At 43.0% G+C, this 21,306-nt stretch overlaps 1 protein-coding gene across 1 annotated transcript in view; it reads right to left on the reverse strand.

The window, feature by feature from the left end:
- DRC11 (dynein regulatory complex subunit 11) overlaps window positions 1-21,306 on the reverse strand; it is a 183,949-nt gene that overhangs the window by 93,108 nt on the left and 69,535 nt on the right. The window contains exon 7 of the mRNA XM_027771313.1: window positions 15,768-15,852. Coding sequence (XP_027627114.1) covers window positions 15,768-15,852 — 85 coding nt within the window. The remainder of the gene's footprint in view (window positions 1-15,767; window positions 15,853-21,306) is intronic.

Consider the following 21,306-nt stretch of genomic DNA (forward strand, 5'->3'; position numbering starts at 1 on the left):
GCGAGCCCAGTCGTGGCTGCCATGTTTTAACGTCCTGAAGCACCTGTGAAACTTCTGGACGTATTTTTTGGCTCTCAGAAGTTTGTAAAATTTCAGAAATGGAGTTTTCTTTTTTTTTTTTTTTTTTTTTGGAGTGGAGGTGAGCAGCTAATAAAAGATGAACTCCTTATTTGTGTAGTGTATAGTTCAGTGTATCTTTGAAAGCCTATCAATATCCAGCTTATGTCCTCCAGATCCTTACTTAACCCCAGGTGAGGCTGGGGTGAGGGAGGGGAGGAAGTACCCCCGGTGGAGTGTGGTCAGGCTGCAATCCCCTCACCTCCATTCCTTCAGTCTGTTGGGATTTGGGGCACGCCCATGTACCTGGTGTGTTTTTCAAGTCATTGGAGCTGGGATTTGAACCACTGTTGATCATTTGGGATCTGGCTATGCTATGGGGCTGGCCCAAGATCCAACCTCTTTAAAATTTTAATTTTTATTAAAGTGTAATTGGCAACAGTTTTCTGTAGTTAAAGTATCCAGCCTGTTGGTTTCTGGGTGGGAACATTTTCTATCTACTTTCTTCACAATTTTTTTTTTCTGTAGGGCATGTACACTTGCTGGAGCCAAGGTGTGCACACGTGTTACTGTGGAGCCCACTACAGGCCCATGTGGCAGAGAGCCCAGCTGGGGGTTGGGGTTAAAGGAAGAGGCTGGGTCCCATGGTGGGCGCATGTGGCAGTAGGGGCCAGAAGTGCGCACAGACATGATTATAGGGGCCGGCTGCAGGACAGTGACAGCAGTGAGGCTGTCTATGAGCATGGGGGGGTCTGCAAGCTGAGCTAGAGCCGTGTGTGCACATGCAGCTGCAGGGGACAGCTCTGGGGGCAGGCACTGAGGAGTAGGACCAGCTGACTATGCTCATGAGGCTCTAGGAGCCACGCTGGAGCGTGCAATAGCTGCCCGCAGGGGTCAGCTTTGGGTGCATGTAGGGATGAGGTCAGATCTTGAAGGGGGCAGAGCTCCAGGACTGTCTGCACACAGTAGCTGCTCTGGGTCCTGGGTCGGAGACAGCAGCTGGGGTGGCCTGGGACCATGAGTGGTGCTGAAGCCACCTGAAGATGCGAGCGCCACTGGGGGAGGAACACTCATGAGTTCTGGGGCTCCAGGGTGTAGGGGAGGGGGATGGACTCAGGTGACTCAGGAAGACTGCGAAGGTGAAAAGATGCAGAATCCTCAACAGGGAAAGTCTCAGGGGTTTGCGGCTGCTGTGTGAGCACTGGGCTCATTCAGTAGTGAGAGTCGAGGGACCTCTGAAGAACAAGCCCCTGGGGATTGGGGCACACACTGAGGGACCCTTGGCAGTGAAAGCTGCAAGGGGGGAGGGGTCTCAGGGTGCCCTGAGAGCTCTTAGGTCCTCAGTGCAGAAGCCTGCTGGAATCCTGGGCCGGGCAGACAGCTGGGGATTGTGGTGTCTTCATCCACTTGCTAAAGCCCACTCAGATACTTTAGATATGCTTCCAAAGCCATTTTCTATATGCTTGATATATTCCTGCAGGCTTATGCAAACATGTGTGTATATACATATATACATACGTAAGCACTCTGACATTGTCGTGTTATGTTTGATGAAAAAAACAAAAAATGATATGTCACTATAGTTCTGTCTTTGTAAAACTAACACTGAATTTGTTTTGCTCACATTACTCAGCTATGGTAAAATCTTGCAAAGTATGCACACATGTACATGTGTACGCATATGAATACATATAAACATGGGTGTGTCATTTTATACAAGTATCAGCTTGTGACACACACTGTTCTTGTCTTGCAGTGTCCCCTGCTCAACCTTGGTCTCTCTCTTGGTGGCACACAGAGCATCTGGTTCATGGGTCCACTGTTGATGGGCGTACTGTAAATATTTGTGCACTCCCCTGCAGTAGAGATCTGGGCTATTTCCAGCCCTTTGCCATTACTGACAGTGTTGCTGGGAATAAGTGCAAGCATATATCATTTCGCAGGTGGCGTGGCCATCTGCAGGGTACATTTCAGAGTAAGATGCTGGATCAAAGTATGCACATTTGTAATACTGTCAACCTTCCTTGCTGGGTCCTGCCAACTTCCGCTTCCACTAGCGACGTAGGACAGGGCCTGTGTCCTCCCACACCTGCTGAGGAGTGCCTTGCTTGTCTGTTACATGCAGTTATAATTTCTTTTTTTTTTTTTTTTTTTTTTTTGAGAAGCCAGCAGTGAACTTACTTTGCTCATGCTTTTCAACCACGGCAAAATCTCCCACAGTCAGAACTGCATTTTACAACCTACTAAGGCAGCCATCATTTTGCCCAGAGGGCCAAATCTGGTCTGCCGCCTGTTCTTTTATGTAATTTTACTGAGGCGTATTTTGCATGCCATACCTCTATTCACTCCAAGTGTTCGGGTCCATCAAGTTGTGCAACCATCGCCACATAGCAATTTTAGAACATTTCCATCAGCCTAATGAGACCGCTCATGTCCATTAATTGCTAATCTGTTTCCCTCTTCTCCCTTCCTTCCCAAGTAATCCGCTTTCCACTTCTCTAACAGAGTTACAGAATATACAGGCTGTGGTGTCCCGGCTTCATTCACTTGGCCTAATATGTTTAAAGTTCATCTGCATTATAGTGTGTACAGTTGTTTGTTCCTTTTTCGTTGCCAAAACATATTGCACTGCATGGGTATGCCACTCTTCACTTATCTATTCACCAACCAATGCATATTTAGGTCACTTTGAATTTTTGGCTATTATGAGCAATGCTGTTATGAATATCTGCATGCATTTTTTCCCCTCGTGTGTAGGTAATGTTTTCATTTCTCTCAGAGTCCTAAGAGTGGAATTGCTGGATCATATGGTAAATTTATTTTTAACTTTTAAAAAATAGACAATCAGGGCCAGCAGGTGGCATGATGGTTAAGGCATTGGATTCCCTCATGCCTGATCACAATCTGAGTCCTTGACTTGGCAGCTTGAAAAATCATGCTGGACGTGGGAACCAGCAGTTAGCGTAATGGCTATGTCGACCGCAGTTCGCGTCCCAGACCCGGTGGCTTAGAACTCAAGCCGGGCACGTGTGCGTGCGTGCCCAAGATCCCGAGAGAAGAATGGAGGAGAAGGGATTGCGGCGTGACCATCACCCCTGGGGGGGTGATTTCTCGTTTTCTCTCTCTATGTCTCTCTCTGTCTGCTGGCGAGCGCACGTGCCCTATAGAGAAAACCTCTCCAAAAAAAAAAAATCATGCTGGACGTGTGTGTGTGCATGCCTACAATCCCAAGAGGAGAATGAAGAAGGGATTGTGGTGTGGTATTCCCCCCAGGGCATGATTTCTCACTTTTCTCTGTCTCTGTCTATCTCTAGCTCTCTTTGATGAGCACACATGCCTTATAGCAAAAATGTAAAAAAAAAAAAAAATAGACAAACCATTTCCAAAGTGGTTATCCCATTTCACATTCCCCTAGCGGTGTATGAGAGTCCCCTTCCATCCTCTGCTTGACACGTGTTTTGTCTGTTTGATCGGAGCCGTCTGTGGGTGTAAAAAGTATCCACCACAGTGTGAGTTCTCATTCCTGTAATGGCTAGTGACGTGGAGCATTTTCTCCCGCTCAGATTACCTATACAGATGTCTTCCTTTATGGATTGTTCAAGGCTGTTGTTCATTTATTGACTGAATTACTTATCTTCTTAATGACATGTAAGAATAGTATATCCATTCTGAATATTTTATATATTACTGACATGTCAGAGTATTTCATATATTCTAAGTCCTTTGGCAGCTCCATGTTTGGCAAATATCTTCTCCCAGTCTGTTGATCGTCTTTTTGATTCTTACGTGTCTTCTAAAGTGCAAGTTTTGAATTTCTGTGACGTTCAGCTGATCAGGGTAGTTTTGTGTTTCTGTTACATGGATGAGGTTGATCATATTTTCATGCGAACATTTTTTTTATTTTGCTTTAAATCCATTTGCATTTTCTTTTCTGAGAACTATCTGTATCTTGTATTTTTCTGGCCATGAGCAGAACTATTTCTAGGAAATTTAATATGATATTTGAACTAAGAAATATTTTGTCGTGTTAAAGATGTGTTTTTTTTTCAATTAAGTTTTGGTTTGTTTTTTTTTTTTTTTTTTTTTTTTTGAGAAGCCAGCAGTGAACTTACTTTGCTCATGCTTTTCAACCACGGCAAAATCTCCCACAGTCAGAACTGCATTTTACAACCTACTAAGGCAGCCATCATTTTGCCCAGAGGGCCAAATCTGGTCTGCCGCCTGTTCTTTTATGTAATTTTACTGAGGCGTATTTTGCATGCCATACCTCTATTCACTCCAAGTGTTCGGGTCCATCAAGTTGTGCAACCATCGCCACATAGCAATTTTAGAACATTTCCATCAGCCTAATGAGACCGCTCATGTCCATTAATTGCTAATCTGTTTCCCTCTTCTCCCTTCCTTCCCAAGTAATCCGCTTTCCACTTCTCTAACAGAGTTACAGAATATACAGGCTGTGGTGTCCCGGCTTCATTCACTTGGCCTAATATGTTTAAGGTTCATCTGCATTATAGTGTGTACAGTTGTTTGTTCCTTTTTCGTTGCCAAAACATATTGCACTGCATGGGTATGCCACTCTTCACTTATCTATTCACCAACCAATGCATATTTAGGTCACTTTGAATTTTTGGCTATTATGAGCAATGCTGTTATGAATATCTGCATGCATTTTTTCCCCTCGTGTGTAGGTAATGTTTTCATTTCTCTCAGAGTCCTAAGAGTGGAATTGCTGGATCATATGGTAAATTTATTTTTAACTTTTAAAAAATAGACAATCAGGGCCAGCAGGTGGCATGATGGTTAAGGCATTGGATTCCCTCATGCCTGATCACAATCTGAGTCCTTGACTTGGCAGCTTGAAAAATCATGCTGGACGTGGGAACCAGCAGTTAGCGTAATGGCTATGTCGACCGCAGTTCGCGTCCCAGACCCGGTGGCTTAGAACTCAAGCCGGGCACGTGTGCGTGCGTGCCCAAGATCCCGAGAGAAGAATGGAGGAGAAGGGATTGCGGCGTGACCATCACCCCTGGGGGGGTGATTTCTCGTTTTCTCTCTCTATGTCTCTCTCTGTCTGCTGGCGAGCGCACGTGCCCTATAGAGAAAACCTCTCCAAAAAAAAAAAAAATCATGCTGGACGTGTGTGTGTGCATGCCTACAATCCCAAGAGGAGAATGAAGAAGGGATTGTGGTGTGGTATTCCCCCCAGGGCATGATTTCTCACTTTTCTCTGTCTCTGTCTATCTCTAGCTCTCTTTGATGAGCACACATGCCTTATAGCAAAAATGTAAAAAAAAAAAAAAATAGACAAACCATTTCCAAAGTGGTTATCCCATTTCACATTCCCCTAGCGGTGTATGAGAGTCCCCTTCCATCCTCTGCTTGACACGTGTTTTGTCTGTTTGATCGGAGCCGTCTGTGGGTGTAAAAAGTATCCACCACAGTGTGAGTTCTCATTCCTGTAATGGCTAGTGACGTGGAGCATTTTCTCCCGCTCAGATTACCTATACAGATGTCTTCCTTTATGGATTGTTCAAGGCTGTTGTTCATTTATTGACTGAATTACTTATCTTCTTAATGACATGTAAGAATAGTATATCCATTCTGAATATTTTATATATTACTGACATGTCAGAGTATTTCATATATTCTAAGTCCTTTGGCAGCTCCATGTTTGGCAAATATCTTCTCCCAGTCTGTTGATCGTCTTTTTGATTCTTACGTGTCTTCTAAAGTGCAAGTTTTGAATTTCTGTGACGTTCAGCTGATCAGGGTAGTTTTGTGTTTCTGTTACATGGATGAGGTTGATCATATTTTCATGCGAACATTTTTTTTATTTTGCTTTAAATCCATTTGCATTTTCTTTTCTGAGAACTATCTGTATCTTGTATTTTTCTGGCCATGAGCAGAACTATTTCTAGGAAATTTAATATGATATTTGAACTAAGAAATATTTTGTCGTGTTAAAGAAGTATGGCTATATAACACCTTTGTTGAGTTTTATGTTTTAATGTAAAGAACAAATGACAAATTTGCAAAGTGCCTCTTCAGTGATGAGCGTGTGGTTTTCCCTCTGTATCTGTTTATATGATGTCCTGCATTCACAGACACCCTAGACTGGAACCGTCCCTGCGCTCTGGAGAAAGTACCATGTGATCGCGGTGTTTTACTTATTTCATGTGCTACTGGCTTTAGTGTGCTAATACTGGAGTTTAGCTTTTTGGATTAATACTTGTAAGAAAGACTGAGCCATGATTTTATTTATATCTCATGTTTTTCGGGGGTTGTTATCAATGCTATGATCATTTCGTAAAAAAGTATTTGTACTATTTTTGTGTTTTATAAATATAAATGGAATCATTTCTGTGCATTGTTGTAACAATGGTGCTTGGTCTGCTACATCCTTGCACTGCTATTAGCACTCCTGCTACTTACAGTAATAACAGCTAAGACTTTCTGGGAGATTTCAATGTGCCAAGCTCTGTCCAAAGTACATCTTGTGTATCATCTCATCTAATTATTCCTCAGCCTGGGGAGGGGGGTATTGCTACTATGTCCACTTACAACTGGGAAAAACCAAGTCAGAGGTAGACATTAGCTTATGTACGCTGTGATCAGTGTGGGGAATTGTGGGTTTTAATCACAATTCTGCTCTGACTCTTAAATCATCTGCTAAGTGGCTTTGCGGTCTCCTTTGTTTTATTTTAATGCATTAACCAGAACAGTTTTCTTTTGATTTTAGTTTGAGTAGAAGTCAACTCCACTTTTTGATGTTTCTCATGGACCACTTCAACATTCCACCGACATTCTTAATCCTCTAATTGCTACCTTTCTACACGAACACAAAACGTGTTTGGCCGCTTGCCACTTTCAAGACACAACTTGTGCCTTACGATTTAGTTAGAGGGATCAGCCAGGCATATAAAAAGTGAAATGAAACCAAAATGAACATAGCAGTCACTCAAGGCAGGGCTTGCCCTAAACAGGGTCAGTATTTAGTGCTCATGGCATTAAGTAGAGAAAGCAGGAGCGCCTGGAGGGCCAGGACCAGGTGCTGAGAGCCTAGGATGGCTTTTGCTAGGGAATGAAGGGAATGAAGGAGGAGCACTTCGGGTGGAATGCTGCGTGCTGGACCCCGAGGGCTCCCACAGATCAGCAGTGTGTGCCAAGAGATCCCCTCTCTGCACCTTGGTTTCATGTTGTGGAACGCCTCGTGCCTTGTCGCTAATTCCCTATGGTAACAGCAGGCAGTTTTCTTCTTTGCCCATGCTATAAACAGGCAGAGACTAACTGATTTTTTAATCACTGTCCATGGAAGGGGTCAACAAATTACAATGTAAGGGCCAGATGTGGCCTCCTGCACATTTCTCTTTCTTTTTCTTTCTCTCTCTCTCTTCCTTCCTTTCTTCTTTCTTTTTCTTCCTTTCTTCTTTCTTTCTCCTTTCTTTCTTTCTCTTTCTTTCTTTCTTTCTTTCTTTCTTTCTTTCTTCCTTTCTTCCTTTCTTCCTTTCTTTCTTTCTTTTCTTTTTCTTCCTTTCTTCTTTCTTTTTTTTTTTTTTGAGAGATTTTTGCTACAGGGCACATGTGCTCACCAGAGAGACAAAGTGAGTGAGAAAACCCCGCGCCCCCCCCCCCCCCCCCGGGGGGAATGGCCACACCACAGTCCCCTCTCCTCCATTCTCCTCTCAGGATTTTGGGTACACGCATGCACACGTCTGACATGAGTTTCAAGCTGCCTGGTCTGGGACTCACTGCAGTGGGCCATTTGGGAGTCCAGTGCCTTAACCACCTCACCATTGGCCGGCTCCCTGTTGCTCATTTTTCAAATAAAATTTTATTGGAACACAGCCATGACCATTCATTTACATATTGCCTATGGCTGTTTTCCTTTCAAAAGATATCATTGTGTTCTCATTGGTTTTTTTTACATTCAATCACTATATATCATTAGAACATACAAAATGAATTTTCCCAGCATGAATAAATTGTATATTAGTCCAGTCAAAGATATTACTATATACATTATCATCAACAGATAATTTTCTATTTTTTGTGTCTCTTAAATCTTTTGTTTCTGTTTGTATCCACAATTGCCCACCATGTGTTTATACCATCCGATCATTCAGTTTCTGCCATAGAATGCACACATTCAGTATATATTGAGTGGGGACAGAAAATGCCTCTTTTTCATAATCTGGCTAGCTTTGCTTAATAGTAAATCTTTCATATTTGTCCACTTTCTATCAAATGCCAGCGTCTCATTTTTTATGGCTATGTAGTATTCCAGAGTGTCTATGTGCCACACTTTTTCAATCCATTCATGTTTGTGGATACTTGGGTTGGTTCCATGTCTTAGTGATTTGGGTTGGTTCCATGTCTTAGTGAATAATGCTTCAATAAAGGCGGATGTGCAAGTGCTTTTTCCTACTAAGAGTACTCCTATCCTTTGGGTAAATATCCAGGAGTAGAATTGCTAGCTCACATGGTATTCTACTAGTAGGTCTTTGAGAAACCTCCAAATTGTTCTCCTCAGTGGCTGCATTAATTTACAGTCCCATTAACAGTGTAGGAGAGTTCCCTTTTCACCAACACTTATCATTGTTTATTTTTAAAATTTTAGGCATTCTGACTGGGGCTAGGCGGTATCTCTTTGTAGTTTTGGTATGGATCTCCTTTATGATAAGGAATGTTGAGCATTTTTTCGTATGCTTTTTGGCTGTTCGTATATCTTCCTTCCAGAGTTGTCTGTTCAGCTCATTTGTTCATCTTTTAATTGGGCTGATTATTTATTTATTTATTTATTTATTTATTTATTTATTTATTTATTTATTTATTTATTTATTTATTTATTTATTTATTTATTTATTTATTTATTTATTTATTTATTTATTTATTTATTTATTTATTTATTTATTTCGGGTAGACTGCTTGAGCTCTCTGTATATTCTGGTTATCAGTCTCTTTTCTGAGACACAGTTGGCAAATACATTCTCACATTTTGAAGGCTGTTGATTCACTCTAATTATTGTTTCTTCTGCTGTGGAAAAACTTCTCTTAAAAATTTTTTATTTTACTTTATTTATTTATTTTAATTTGACCAGAGAGGGACAGAACAAGAGTGAGAGTGATAGCAAGAAAGAGAGAGTGAAGGAAAGTGAGAAAGCAAGCCGCCAGGTCTGGGACTTGAACAGCAGTCAGTCATGTGGGAGTCCAGTGCCCTTCACCACCATACCACCTGCCAGTACCTGTGCAGAAATTTCTTACTCTGATGTCATCCCACTTGTCTTTTTGGGGATTATTGCCTCTGCTTTGGGCATGTTGTTTAAGAAGTCTTTGCCTACTCTGAGTCTCTGAGAGTGTCCCCTGTTACCCACCAGTGATTTTATAGTTTACGGTCTAGGGTTAGAGCTTTGATCCTTGAGTTGATCTCTGTCAATGGTGAGAGGTAGGGGTCTAGTTTCATCTTTCTGCAGGTGGGTACCTAGTTTTTCCATCACCATTTGCTAAAGAGATTTTCTTTTTCCCACTGGATTGTCTGGTGCCCTTCACCAAAAATCAGCTTATTGTATATTTTAAGGTTTATTTCTGGGGTTTCTATTTTGTTTCATTGGTCTACATACCTGTTTTCATGCCAGTATCATGCTGTTTTGATGATCACAGCTTTGTAATATATTTTTGGGTCAGGGAGTAAGATGCCTCCTACTCCACTCTTCCTGCACAGTAAAGATTTGGCAATACAGAGTCTTTTATGATTCCAGATGGATTCTATGATTTTTTTTTTTTTGATGATTCCAGATGGATTCTATGATTTTTTTTTGTAAATTTGCGAAGAATATCTCTGGTAATTTGATTGAGATAGCATTAAAAATGTAGATTAATTTGGGTAGAATTGCCATTTTGATTATGTTAATTCTACCAATCCAGGAGCATGGGATGTCCTTCCACTTTTTTGTGTCATTCTCAATTTCCTCTTTTAAATTTTCATAGTTTTCCTTCTAGAGGTCCTTGACTTCTTTGGTTAGGTTTATTGCTAGGTATCTCATTTCTTTTTGGCTATTGTAAATGGAATTGCTTTTTTAAAATTCTACTTCAGTCTGTTCACTGTTGGTATACAGAAACACTACAGATTTTTGTATGTTTATTTTGTATTCTGCCATCTTACTGTATTCATTTATCACTTCTTAAAAGTTTTTTGTGTATTCTTTTGGGTTTTCTATATATATAATCATGTCATCTACAAACAGATAATTTTACTTCTTTATTTGTGTGCTTTTCATTTTATTCTCTTATCTGATTGCATCAGCTAAAACTTCTAGTACTATACTGAAAAGGAGTGGAGAAAATGGGAAGCCTTGTCCTGTCTCAGTTTCAGTATGATGTTGGCTATGAGCTTTTCATATATGGCTTTTACTGTCCTGATAAATTTCCCTTCTATGTTGATTTTGCAGAGTCTTAATCATAAAGGGATGTTGTATTTTATCAAATGCTTTCTCTGCATCAATTGATATGATTATATATATATTTTTTATCTTTCCTTCTATTGATAGGATGCACTACATTTATGGTTTTGCATTTGTTGAACCACCTTTGCATCTCTGGGATAAATCCTACCTGGTCATGGGTGTATATGCTTTTTAATGTGTTGTTGGATATGATTTGCTAGTATCTTGTTGATAATTTTTGCATCTCTGTTCATCAGGGATATTGGTCTCTAGTTTTCTTTTTGGGTGATATATTTGTCTGGTTTTGATATGAGGGTAATGGAGGCTTCATAGCATGAATCCTTTTAGATCTTTGGAAATAGTCTGAGTAGGATGGGCATTAGCTCTTCTTTAAAAGTTTTGGGGACCAGCAGATAGTGTAATGTTTACATCACTGACTCCCATATAGTTTATTGTGGTTCGAGTCCTGGACCCAGCGGTTTAAAACTCACACCAGGCACTTGTGCACATGTGCCCAAGATCAATCCCAAGAGGAGAAAGGAGAAGAAGGGAGGTGTGTTGATCCCCTCAGGTGGTGATTTCTCATTTTCTGTCTCTGTCTCTCTCTCTCTGCCTCTCTGGTGAGTGCATGCGCCCTATAGAAAACATCTCTCTTAAAAAAAAGGTTTGTAGAATTCAGAAGTGAAGCCACTGGGACCTACGTGCCTTTTTTTTCCCCCTGGTAGCTTATTTCCCGTATGTTATCCTCATGTCTTTCTTTCTTCTCTCTCTCTCTCTCTTTCTTTCTTTCTTTCTTTCTTTCTCTTTCTTTCTTCCTTTCTCTTTCTTTCTTTCTTTCTTTCTTTCTTTCTTTCTTTCTTTCTTTCTTTTTCTTTCTCTTTCTTTCTTCCTTTCTTTCTTTCGAGAGGATTTTGCTATAGGACATGTGCACTCGCCAGAAAGACAGAGAGAGACAGAGAGATAGAAAGTGAGAAATCACCCCCCCCGGGGGGCCATGCCACAATCCCTTCTCCTCCATTCTCCTCCTCTCAGGATCTTGGGCACGCATGTATACGTACCCGGCGTGAGTTTAAGTCGCCTCCTCTCAGATCTTGGGCACGCATGTATACATACCCGGCGTGAGTTTAAGTCTCCTCCTCTCAGGATCTTGCGCACGCATGTCTACGTACCCGGCGTGAGTTTAAGTCGCCTCCTCTCAGGATCTTGGGCACGCACGTACACGTGCCTGGCGTAAGTTTAAGCCACCGGGTCTGGGACTGGACCCGAGGTTGGCTACATGGGAGTTTAGCGACATAGCCATTACGCTAACTGCTGGACCCCGTGTTATCCTCATCTCTTTGGGTGACTTTTTTTCAATTTGGTGCCTTGTCTAGGTCTGAGGTTTTTCCTTCTAAATCAGAGATCTTGCCTTCTGCATGGTTTAATCTGCTATTAATACTGTTGAGGGAGGTTTTGATTTCTTGTATTATGGTCTTTATCTCTGGAAGCTCTATTTGATTTTTTTTGTTGTTGTTGTTGTCTATCTCCTCCTTTAAGATGGGGGATAATTTCTTCATCTCCTGGAGTTCCTTGCCTCTTTTCTCTTGTATCTCATTTAGTTTTGTCACTATGGATGGCCTGAATTCTTTTTCTGACATATCTGTGAGTTCTATTGTGCTGTCTCTGGGTAATGAAAAATTGTTGTGTTCCCTTGAGGAAAAATCATTCCCTTGTTTGTTTCTTTTCTTCCCCCCCCCCCCATTTTTCTTGTGCCTCTCTGCTGGTTTTTAGTTATCTGATGAATTTCACACTTCTCCCTACTGTTTTGATTGGGTTCTTTAGAGTCCGTGGAAAAGATGTGTCTTTCAAACAGAGTAGGGTATATCTAGCCAGGTTCAGGTGCTTGGATCCTCTAACAACCTCTCAGGGTGAGATATACCTTGAACTGAGCTGGAAATATATAACTACAGAAAGAAGTGCAAGTTGTATGTACCACATACAGTATGTGGGCTGATGAAATGAGGAATCTGAAAGAGCCTGGCTCCCTGGAACTCAGTTGTGTAGGTTGTTGCAATTTGGGAAGGTACTGGAGGAGCAGTAGGGCATGAGAGGATCCAAAGGCCCAGTCCTGCTTAGTAGAATAAGGACAGGGAGCTTTAGAGTTGTTAACCTCTAGTGGCTGCCTCTCTGGGACCCTACAGTGCAGGCTAGTGGAACTTGGAAAGGCACTAGAGGAGCAGTGGGACATGAAAGTCTTATGGCTTATTTTGTGCTATAGTAGAAACATTGAGTAGCTGTGGCAGGGAATCTATGTTCCAAAGTCTAAGGTATTTACATTTTAGCTCTTTCTGGAAAAACGTTTGCTGGGTTGTGCAGGTAGTAAACAAATCTGCAGGATAAATTTCTAGTCATGACCATCTGTCATATTAATATTGCTTTAGTATAAGGTCCTCAAATAGCATTTATGACTCAAAAAGTATACATATTAAAATATTTTATATCCACTTAGTCCATGTCACTTGAAAAATGTCATGCATATATCCAGCAGCCACATTGGAGTAATTTTTTTTTCCACATGCAAACCAGTTCACCATTATCACTAATTAAGATTTGTACTAATCTTGTATTTAAAAAGGAACAGCAACATTATTTTATATCTAAAATTTTCTGTTGGAGAGTTTTTAAAAATTTTCTTTTATTAAATTCCTGTTCTTATTCCTTTTTTTCTACCAAGGTGTTTAGGTTTTTCATAAGAAAATTCTTTTCTTTTTCTTTTTTTTTTTAAGAGATTTTTGCTATAGGGCATGTGAGCTTGTCAGAGAGACAGAGAGGAACAGAGAGACAGAAAGCAAGAAATCACTTCCCAGGGGGGATGGCCACACCACCATCCCTGCTCTTCCATTCTCCTCTTGAGATTTAGGGCATGCATGCACATTTGCATGGCATGAATTTCAAGCTTCTGGGTCCGGGACCTAAACCACAGTTCACTATGTGAAAGTCCAGCAACACAACCACTATGCTATTTGCTGGTCCCAAGAAAATAGTTTTCTAAGAACTCTTTATATATGAAAGATATCCATCATCACAGATATTGCAAATATTTTCCTCAGCTTATCATATGACTTTAAATTCATTTATAATATGTTTTGTCTTTTGAGTTTCATGTAGTCAGATATATCAACTTCTTCTCTTTACAATTTCCACCTATGCTGATACACCTATAAAATCGTTCCCTACTCTCTGATGATTATTTCAATAATTTCTTCTGGTAACTTGTGGTCTAGTTTTTTACACATAAATATTTAATGTAACCAAAATGTATTTGATATAATAAGGGAGATAAGGATCTATGTAATTTTTCTAAGGAGTGAGCCAGTCATCCCGATATTATTTACTGAATCTTTCATATGTTCCCCACTTACGTGACTAGTCATAACTATATTTCTGAATTCCAGCTCATACTGAATCAGGTTCTGAGCACACTGCTAAAGTCAGACGGCTTGGGTCTGAGTCTCAGTGCCGCAGCTTTGCCCAGATTGCTTGATCGTGATATGGTTGGGGAGATTAAATAAGGTAACTTAAAAAGTGTTTTGCACAGTATCTGGTACCTAATATTAGTTCAAAAAATGTTACCTGTGATTTTTCTTTTTGCTATTATCTATTTATTTCCCCCCAAGGGTGTTGTGTTTTAATCACATGCTCTTTATTATTTGATTTACAGAAATAAGGCAAGTTCCTCATTATTATAGTTCTTTTATAAAACTTTTTGGATATTTTCATGCATTCATCCAGATAAATTTGAAAATAATTTTGCCAAAATAAAAATAGTTTTGATGGTGTGTGACTGAAACTGCATTAACTGCATGGAATAAGGGCAAGATGGGTGTGTGTCTGTCCTTTATTGAGCCTTTCAATTCAGGGAAATGATCCAGTAGTCTCTATGTTCAAGTTCCTTTCATGTCTTCTGTAAAGTCACCATAATTCTATACAATTGTGTATAATTTATCAATGCAATTACTAAAGGTTCACATTTTAAATATATATAATTTTTTTGGAGAGGATTTTGCTATAGGGCACGTGTGCTCGCCAGAAAGACAGAGAGAGATAGAGAGACAGAAAGCGAGAAATCACCCCCCAGGGGGAATGGCCATGCCACAATCCCTTCTCCTCCATTTTCCTCTTGGGATCTTGGGCATGCATGCACATGTGCCCGGCGTGAGTTTAAGCCACTGGTTCTGGGATTTGAACCGTGGTGGACTACATGGGAGTCCAGTGACATAGCCATTATGCCAACTGTTGGGCTCAACATTTTGAATATTTTAAACTCCTTCTATTTTTCTTATCTTATTGAATTTGTTAGAACTTTCTAAGAATTATTTTAATTTTGTTATTGTTACTATTATTTTCCAGTTTTTATCGGAGAGAGAGAAAGAGAGATGAGAAAGCAAGCCACCAGGTCTGGGACTTGAACCATGGTCAGCCATGTGGGAGGCCAGTGCCTTTAACCATCATGCCACCTGCTGACCCCAGAACTTTCAAGGAATATTAATATTAGGTTGTCAGTAAAGTCATGATGTGTTTTTCTATGCAAAAATGCATCGTGACTTTCCTGACATGCAAATAGTTCTGACAGGAATTCTCAAAAATTTCTCTTTTAATGACAATGCCTCTAATACTTCATTGGTGGGTATAGTGAAAATCCCTTGTTTCTCTAATAAACAGTGTGAGGTTAAGAAGAGCACTCCTTTTTCTAGTTTAATAAGACTTTAAACGCTGGTTTTAGAATCTCAGTTTCATCAAATGTCCCTGAGCATCTACAGAGAGGGTCAAATGGTCTTCTGCAGAACATTGACACTACAAAGAGCTGGTCTTGGCCGATGAACAGGAAGAAAGCGGAGGAGCAAGGGCAGAGGGCGCTCTGGAGCTGGGGCCCAGGCATGGGCGGAGGCACCCCTGAAGGTGCAGCATCATGAGACGTGAGGAGGCAGGGGTCCTCGCGGAGATGAGGCTGAAGGGCGAGCAGGGGCCGGGACATACAGGGCTCCTGAAGCCAAACGCCTGGAATTTACTAAGAAAATGAGCTCCACGTGCCATCACACCCATTTCCACAGTAAGAAGGGAAAAGGATGAATTAATTTTGAAACAAATTTGACAGTACATACATTGATGAGCATTAAAAGTAGTTCCATGTAGTCACTTGCAGGGAAATAACCAAGACCTCTGGAACCTATAACATTACCATTCAGAGAAGTGCAGTTATGTTTACATATTATTTCTCACGCATATCTGTACCTGTTCTGGGGTCTTGTGAGAAAAAAGAAGAGCTGAGCCTCCTTCTTCTACCTTCGGGTAGTCAGGAAATGTGCCAGTCAGATTTCTGCAGAGGGAAAAAGGCCAAGTAAAATAGGAGCAAAGGCAGTCCTGTCTGTTACACACTCCTTCATTGATTTGCTGATGTTCATTTACATGAGCAACGGCTATTAAGGGAGGGGGCTCCCTGTGGAGGGAGGCCCGGATGACGCGGTCAAGGACCCTCAGTTGCAGGTTTCCTTCCGCTGGGGAACTGTTAGTCTGAGACAAACATCTCTCTATATACATATATATATAAAACAAGAAATGGAAAATTGTCAATGATAACATGTATGATTAAGCTACTATACAGTGCATTCTGGATGGGAAATCACATTTTGTATTCTGTGTTGATCCTCGGTGAATGAATATAAGATAAATAAATTGTATATCAAAAAAACTTTAATAAAATATTTTTCAAGTTAAAAAAAAAAACAGACTGTACTTTTCTCCCTCTTTATTCTTTTTTTTCAATATTGAGATGCTCTGTGCATGAGTTAAGACTAAAGACAGAAGCACAAATCATTTCTTCCTGTTTAAAATTCAGGATAAACACAGGATTTTGAAACTAAACAGAAGGATGGAGTTGTACAAATTACAAATCTAGTAAGAGTGTATGAAATACACACATGTGTTTTAGGAAGTCCAAGGCCCTAGATTTTAGGGGTTCCAAATAGTACTTTTTCTGTAGCCACATAATTCTCAAGTTTAAAAAAGCAGACTTTGAAACTACATGCTGAGAGCTTCCAAAGGGATATGCAGTTAATATTTCTAAGAGAAACTGACTTAAACTTAAGTGTTACATTTATCTGACATATAGAAAGAAAAGACTACCTGTCAAGTTAGCTCCATGAATTCTCAGAGGGATAGAACTGAAGACCTGGAGGAAACTGCCACATTTAAAAAGACTCTACAGTAGTGCTTCTGGGGCTCTTCGCTTTAAGAGTTCTTTACGCTGGGGCCAGCAAGTAGAGTGGTGGTTAGGTTGCTGGACTCCCATATGGCTGACCACAGTTCAAGTCTTTGAACTGGTGGCTTGAAAATCATGCTGGGCCTGTGTGTGTGCATGCCCCAAATCCCAGGACAAAAATGAAGAAGGGACTGTGGCATGGCCATCCCCCAGAGGGTGATTTCTCACTTTCCCTCTCACTGTCTCTGTGTGTCTCTCTCCAGTGAGCACACAGCACCCTATGGCAGAAACCTTAAAAAAGAAAAAGAGTCCTTTACACTCAGTACTTTTTGAGGACCCTAAAGAGCTTCCTTTATAGGAACCAGCAGTTAGCGTAATGGCTATGTCGCTGGACTCCCACGTAGTCGACCGCAGTTTGCGTCCCGGACCCAGTGGCTTAAAACTCATGCCGGGCGCATGTGCGTGTAATGCCCAAGATCCCGAGAATGGAGGAAAAGGGATTGCGGCGTGACCATCCCCCCTGGGGGGGGGTGATTTCTCGCTTTCTGTCTCTATGTCTCTCTCTGTCTGTCTGGCGTGCACATGCGCCCTATAGCGAAAACCTCTCAAAAAAAATAAAAAAGAGTTTCCTTTATGAGAATTATAGCTATTGATATTAAAACTGAGAAATTTCTAAAATATATATTTTTACTTAACATAAATAACATTTTAATGAATGGTAAATGTCTTGTTCAAAATAAAAAAATTAACATTAAATTAAATGAAGAGTATTGCTGTTTTGCATCTTTCCAAATCTCTCTCTCTCTTTATTTATTTTTAAAGATTGTTTTTGTCATATGTATTCACTGGGGAAAGAAATAGAGAAAGTGAGACCTTGTCCACACCCCTCCAGAGGAGTGGCCACACTGCAATCCTTTCTCTTCCATTCTCCTCCTAAGATTCTGGGCGCGTGTGCACCCCCCCCCCCCAAGAATGTTTTTCAAGCCACCAGGTTCAGGACTCGAACCACGCAGTTGGCCATATGAGATCCAGTGCCTTAAATACCACACCATCATCTGGCCCTTTAATATCTGGCTTACTGGAAGTGGGTTGGATGCTCATATCTCTGCGTCTGCATTCCAAACCTGTGCAGCATACTGCTTCAGTTGAAGTGTATTAAGAAAATCTGGCCTCACCCAGATACGTAAACAGAAAAGGGAAGAAAAAATTTTTTGTTTGTTTGTTTTTTTCTTTAATTATCCATCTACTTCTTCCGTGAGCAAGAGTGACAGAGAAAGAGATTTTTGCTATAGGGTACGTGTGCTCACCAGAGGGACAGAAAGAGACAGAGACAGAAAGCAAGAAATCACTCCCTGGAGGGATGGCCACACTGCAATCCCTTGTCCTCCATTCTCCTCCTGGGATTTTGGGCACACACACACAGGTGCCTGGCATGAGATTTAAGCTGCTGGTTCCAGGACTTGAACCATGGTTGACTACATGAGAGTCCAGTGACACAAGCATTATACCCTCTAGGGACTTCTTTTTGGTCTAGGGTCATTTTTTTCCCCAAGACCCCAGTGGGGTGTTGATACTGCAATCCCCCGAGCCTCAGCCAGCACTGGGTCATGGGCTGCCCAGAGTACTAGGGAGGTTTCCGGAGGCAAACGTGGAGCCTTCCCATGTGGGTAGGCCTCACGGAGCACTGCGTTTTACTGCTGTGTTATCCTCTAGCCCTGGGAGGAACAGCTCAGATACCTTAATATTCTGCTTTGATTTGACACCACGACTCAACAAAGCAGCTTCCTGAAGGCTTTCTGTGATGTGGAAGCTGAAACTGTTCCCAGGAACTTGCTCTCTCAGGCGCATCAAAAGCCATTGCTCTATCTTGCACATGGGATACATTTTTCATAAGAATTTTTAAATTTTATTTAATCATCCTTGTTTTAAAATTTTCTACAAGCCATGCATGCTCACCAGAGAGAGAGACAGACAGACAGAGAGACAGAGAGAAAGTGAGAAAACAAGCTGCCAAGTCTGGGACTCGAACCACAGCTAGCTGTGTGGGAGGCCAATGCCTTAACCAGCACACCACCTGCTGGCTCCAGAGTAAATCTTTTAACAAAGTGGGATTTGGTTACATCAGGACATGGCAATCTGGAAAGCTATGGTTCATTGAGTGACGAGACTCTTCCTGACGTGTGCGTCTGGTCATTTCAGAGCCGCGCCCGGTACCCGCTGATGGACAGCCCCAGGCGGGTGCTTTTCAGAGCTGCGCCCGGTACCCGCTGATGGACAGCCCAGGGTGGGAGCTTTTCAGAGTCGCACCCGGTACCCGCTGGTGGACAGCCCAGGGTGGGTGTTCTCACTCTCACGCGGTGAACACGAGTTTTCCTAAGTTGTAGTTTTTGCTAGAAACCTCAGATGTAGCCATTGGCAGCAAATTCTGTCAGATGTTTTCCTTCAAGTTTGTTCACTCATTCTTGAGAAAATATACCCTAAGTGTAGCACAAGTCCAAATAGCCAGTTTGTCAGTTGTTTTTGGAGTAAAAATGATGTTCCCTGGAAAAGTGGCTGGCTCAGCTCAAAACTTAACCACCTCACGAGAGTGAGGCTGTTTCCTCCTCGAGACGACCATCGTCCGGAGGTGTGCCACGGGAGGGCTTTGTGGGCACCTCTGATTTTTGTCCTGCAGAGTAGTAAGGGGCTATGTATTTCAAAGGTAAGATGATTTTTCACATTGCCAGTGGGTTCAAGTATGATATATAGAGAGAGAACGCAAGAGAGGGCGAGAGACGGTGAGAGAGGGCGAGAGAGGGCGAGAGAGAGAGCGAGAGAGCGTGTGCATCCCCCAGTGGCGGGCGGTCATGCTGTAGTCCCTTCTCCATCTTGTTGGGTGTGGGGCAGGCCTGCACACATGCCTGGAGTGTTTTTCAAGCCGCCAGGCCAGGATTTGAACTGCAGCTGGCTACATCAAATCCAGCTGCTGCTGCATATTCTCCACCCATGGGGTCTGGAGCTCACAGGGAAACCTGCCCCTGTGCCAGGGCTGCCACATTACTGTATGCACATTGACGCTGCTCAAATGACTGGAATTCGAGACGGGGTGGGGGAGGCTCCCAGCCCTGGGAGGCCCCACAGCCTTGCACGTGGCAGGGCTCAGCCTGCACATGCTCTGGGGGGCGGAGAGAAGGGATCGACACCTCCAGAGATCCTTCATCCCGCTCTGATAAGATCACTGGTCTGGGTCCCCTGGGCTCCCGCCTGGAGGAGGAGGCGCCTCATCCCTGGAGGTGTCCCTGGAAAGTTCACAGGTGCTCGGCGTCTCTCTTTAACAACCAGCCAGCCAGCTTGTGTTTTCTCCCCCTCCAGCCTCTCACTTCTCACTCTCTGCTGCTTAGAGAGTTGCTCGCATTCCCTGTCTCACATTCCCTGTCTCCACTGCCTAGCTCGCCAGGGAACTGTGGGTGGAACTGTGTGGCCACCCCACCCAAGGTCAGTCCAAGTCCTGACCCCAGCTCCTCAGGGTAGGGCCTTGGTGGGAAGTTGGTGGTCGCGGATGTGATTGGTTAAACCGAGGCCACGCTGCAGTGCGGGGGCTAACCCAATATGGCGGGTGTCCTTATAAAGAGAGGAAAATTGCAGGCATGGCCCGGCAGGCATAGAGGGAAGACGCTGCGATGACAGGGATGAGACGGCCATCCTCAAGCCAAGGAGAGGCCTGGGGCACATCCGCCCTCAGCTCTCCGAAGGAGCCAGCCCTGTCGACACCTGGACTTGGGGTGCCCAGGCTCCAGAACGGTAAGAGACCCAGTTTCCATGGCTGAACCCGCCCAGGCTGTGGTGCTGTACACGGCAGCCCTGGGAAATGACAGCCCAGCCACGAGTCCGAGGCCACTGCTTTGGTTCACTAGGTCACTCTCTAGCAATGGTCTGATGGAGGCCCTTTTCTGGAAGGTCCTCTCTGCTGGGCCTCCGCAGCTCAGCACCCTCCTGCCTCTCCGACCACCCCTGCCCTGTCTCCTTCAGGAACCCCTTCTCCCACAGAGGGGCTCTGTGCTCGGCGACCTGGGAGCAGCACTGGGGCTCTCCGATGCCCTCTGTGGGCGCTCTGTCCCAGGGCTCCTCCTGGGCCTCCTCGCCCTCCTGCCAGGTCTTCTCTGTGGGCCCTCGCCTCCCCACCTTGTAGGTGCTGGGGATCGCAGGGCTCCATCTTCCCTCTCCCTCCTGTGCTTATGCCCTTGTGAAGGCATGCAGTGCAGGTTTTATGCCCGCCTCTCCCGCTCTGACCCGAACTGCAGACCCAGGTTCACTGGCCACCGGCCTCTCTGGTGCAGGCCCTGGGGTTCCAGCCCAACGATTCTCCCCCCAGCCACTCCCAACCTGTAAACCTCCTCGTCTTGCACTTTCCCCACTTCAGGAGAAGCTCTATTATTTATTTATTTATTTATTGAGAGATTTTTTTTCTATAGGGCACGTGTACTTGCAAGAGAAACAGAAAGACAGAAGACAAGAAATCATCGACCCCCCCAGGAGGATGGCAATGCTGCAATCCCTTTTCCTCCAGTCTCCTCTTGGGATCTTGGGCATGCA

This window comes from Tupaia chinensis, unplaced genomic scaffold (assembly GCF_000334495.1).
Source record: "Tupaia chinensis unplaced genomic scaffold, TupChi_1.0 Scaffold000030_1, whole genome shotgun sequence".
NCBI classification, from domain to species: Eukaryota; Metazoa; Chordata; class Mammalia; order Scandentia; family Tupaiidae; genus Tupaia; species Tupaia belangeri.